General features: G+C 44.1%; 1 protein-coding gene across 1 annotated transcript; it reads left to right on the top strand.

Moving 5' to 3' along the window:
• Positions 1 to 202: 202 nt before the first annotated feature.
• On the top strand, positions 203 to 1,359 carry LOC111078298 (E3 ubiquitin-protein ligase RNF125). The gene is made up of 2 exons (XM_022372904.2): positions 203 to 596; positions 674 to 1,359. The coding sequence occupies exons 1-2, from the start codon at positions 312 to 314 to the stop codon at positions 755 to 757; spliced, it is 369 nt and encodes a 122-aa protein (XP_022228596.2). The 5' UTR covers positions 203 to 311; the 3' UTR covers positions 758 to 1,359.
• Positions 1,360 to 1,957: the final 598 nt, after the last annotated feature.

Below are 1,957 nucleotides of genomic sequence, written 5' to 3'. Positions count from 1 at the left end.
TGCATTCGATGCCTTGCCGCTTGAGTTGCGGCAGCAATGATGTAATTAAATTTTATTGGGCCGCGATGAAGGTGGAGGCGGCGGAGTACTCCCGCTCACGGCTCAAGGTAATTTCCGGTCAGATTTATAGCGGCGAATTTTAATTAAAACGGAGTTTCCATCAGCCCCTGCTGCCGCTTCGGCTGCTGCTCATGTTCTCTGGCTTTCGTGTCAAAGGAGTATCTAAATTTGTAGTATCTAAACAACAGAAACTAAACCCAAGAAGACTAACATTAATACACCTACACAGACAGACATTTACATTTAAACAGATGAAGAGAGGAGCAGCAGCAGCGGCAGGAACAGCGGCATTCCCCATCAGCATGGACAGCGGACAACAGGAGGCGGTGGCAGCTGCGGATGGGGCTGGAGCTGGGGAGGGTGAGGTGTGTGCCTTCTGCCTGGATCAGATACAGAACCCGGTCAAGCTGCGCTGCAGTCACTCCTTCTGCAGGGGCTGCCTGGAGATATACCGCGAGGCGCGCAGTTGGGTGGCCGAGCGCTGTCCGCTCTGTCGGCGCATACTGGAGGAGCATGTGGGCCGCAACTGGAAGGGCGTAAGTGGATGGTTACCTCTGTTCTGCATCAACCAACTGCAACTGCAACTGCACCTCCACCTTCTCCGAATCCCTAGACCTGGAGCCTGGCTGTGCTAATAGTGTTGCTCCTGGTGCTCCTCAGCCTGGGGACCTTCTACTTGCTGCTGCTCTACTGGTAGACCGCCGCCAGTAAAAGAAATCCATTCCCCTGCAGATGTTCAGACCCCTACAAAATTAGATATGCACGCAGATGGAGAGATTGCGTCGTGGAAGATGCGTACAAAGTTGAGTGAATTTTAATTAAATCTAAAAGCCATAAAATTCCATGTGCAATGCGCTTTATCCTGGTCCATTGTCCGTTGTCCATTGTGCCTTATCCTTTGTCCACCTTCCGGCGCATATAATTAATTTGTATCCCCCCCCTCTTACGCCCCCTCCCAGGAGTGGGACATCTAATAGAGCTCAAAGCATGAGGAAAATTGTATTGTGTGGCAAGCTGCAAGTGGCTGGTTGCTGGTGCCTGCTGACTGGCTGCTGCTGCAATTGCTCCTAAAATCACTCATACGCCCTGCGGTTCTCGGCTGGCACAATTTTTTGGGCGTTGCTTTCACCATTTCGACCACATTTTAATTCAATTTTCAACGCCAATAAGCCCCCAGAAAAAAAAGTGCTGCACATGCACATATGAAAATATTCAAATAATATTTACAAAGTAAATATTGTATTTGTAAGCAAAGTGAGAGTCAGCGCAGAACAGGGGCAGACGCAGACGCAGCCATAGCCAGACGCCATTCCATATATGTACATATTTCTATATTGACACAAACACACACACACACTGACACATAGTACATATAAATAAATACATACTGCACCCCGCCATATCATTTAATCATTTGTTTATGTTTATTTTTCGCCTGTAAATCAAAATAACTGCCCAGCCCAATAAACGAAAATATATTTTGACATTTTAAAGAGAGCTTTAAAGTAAAATGCAATGCAAGTAACAACAAAAAATATGCCAATATGTGGAAATTAATGAAATTTAGTTAAAGAAAATTCAGTTCATACGCCACTGCCACTGCATAGCCTTGTGGAAATCTCTGGAGTTGGCTTCAGATTATCAACATCATATTCATATTTATTTGTAATGGATTTTCTGGTAAGCTTTTTGTTGCTGTTAATTTCAATCCATTACTGTGATGAAGGAAAATTACTTTAAGGTTTCGTTAGATATATTTTTCCTAGTTTATTTTCAGAGTCCAACATTGACTTTATTTGCATTTATTTACTTTATCTTCAGTTGAAAGCTATTCGTGATGTAAAGCAAAGAGTTAATAGCAGCTGAGGATTTTAAAGGATAAGTTTTAGTTAGGGTT

This window comes from Drosophila obscura, unplaced genomic scaffold (genome assembly GCF_018151105.1).
Source record: "Drosophila obscura isolate BZ-5 IFL unplaced genomic scaffold, ASM1815110v1 contig_25, whole genome shotgun sequence".
NCBI classification, from domain to species: Eukaryota; Metazoa; Arthropoda; class Insecta; order Diptera; family Drosophilidae; genus Drosophila; species Drosophila obscura.
Note: the sequence above shows the minus strand (reverse complement) of the source record. Positions and strands in the feature narration are given on the sequence as shown.

Excerpts from the sequence above, each read along its gene's own strand:
- LOC111078298 (XM_022372904.2), top strand. The coding sequence starts at position 312 with ATGAAGAGAGGAGCAGCAGCAGCGGCAGGAACAGCGGCATTCCCCATC. Across the intron at positions 597-673 it reads TGGGCCGCAACTGGAAGGGC|ACCTGGAGCCTGGCTGTGCT; the intron begins GTAAGTGGATGG and ends CCGAATCCCTAG.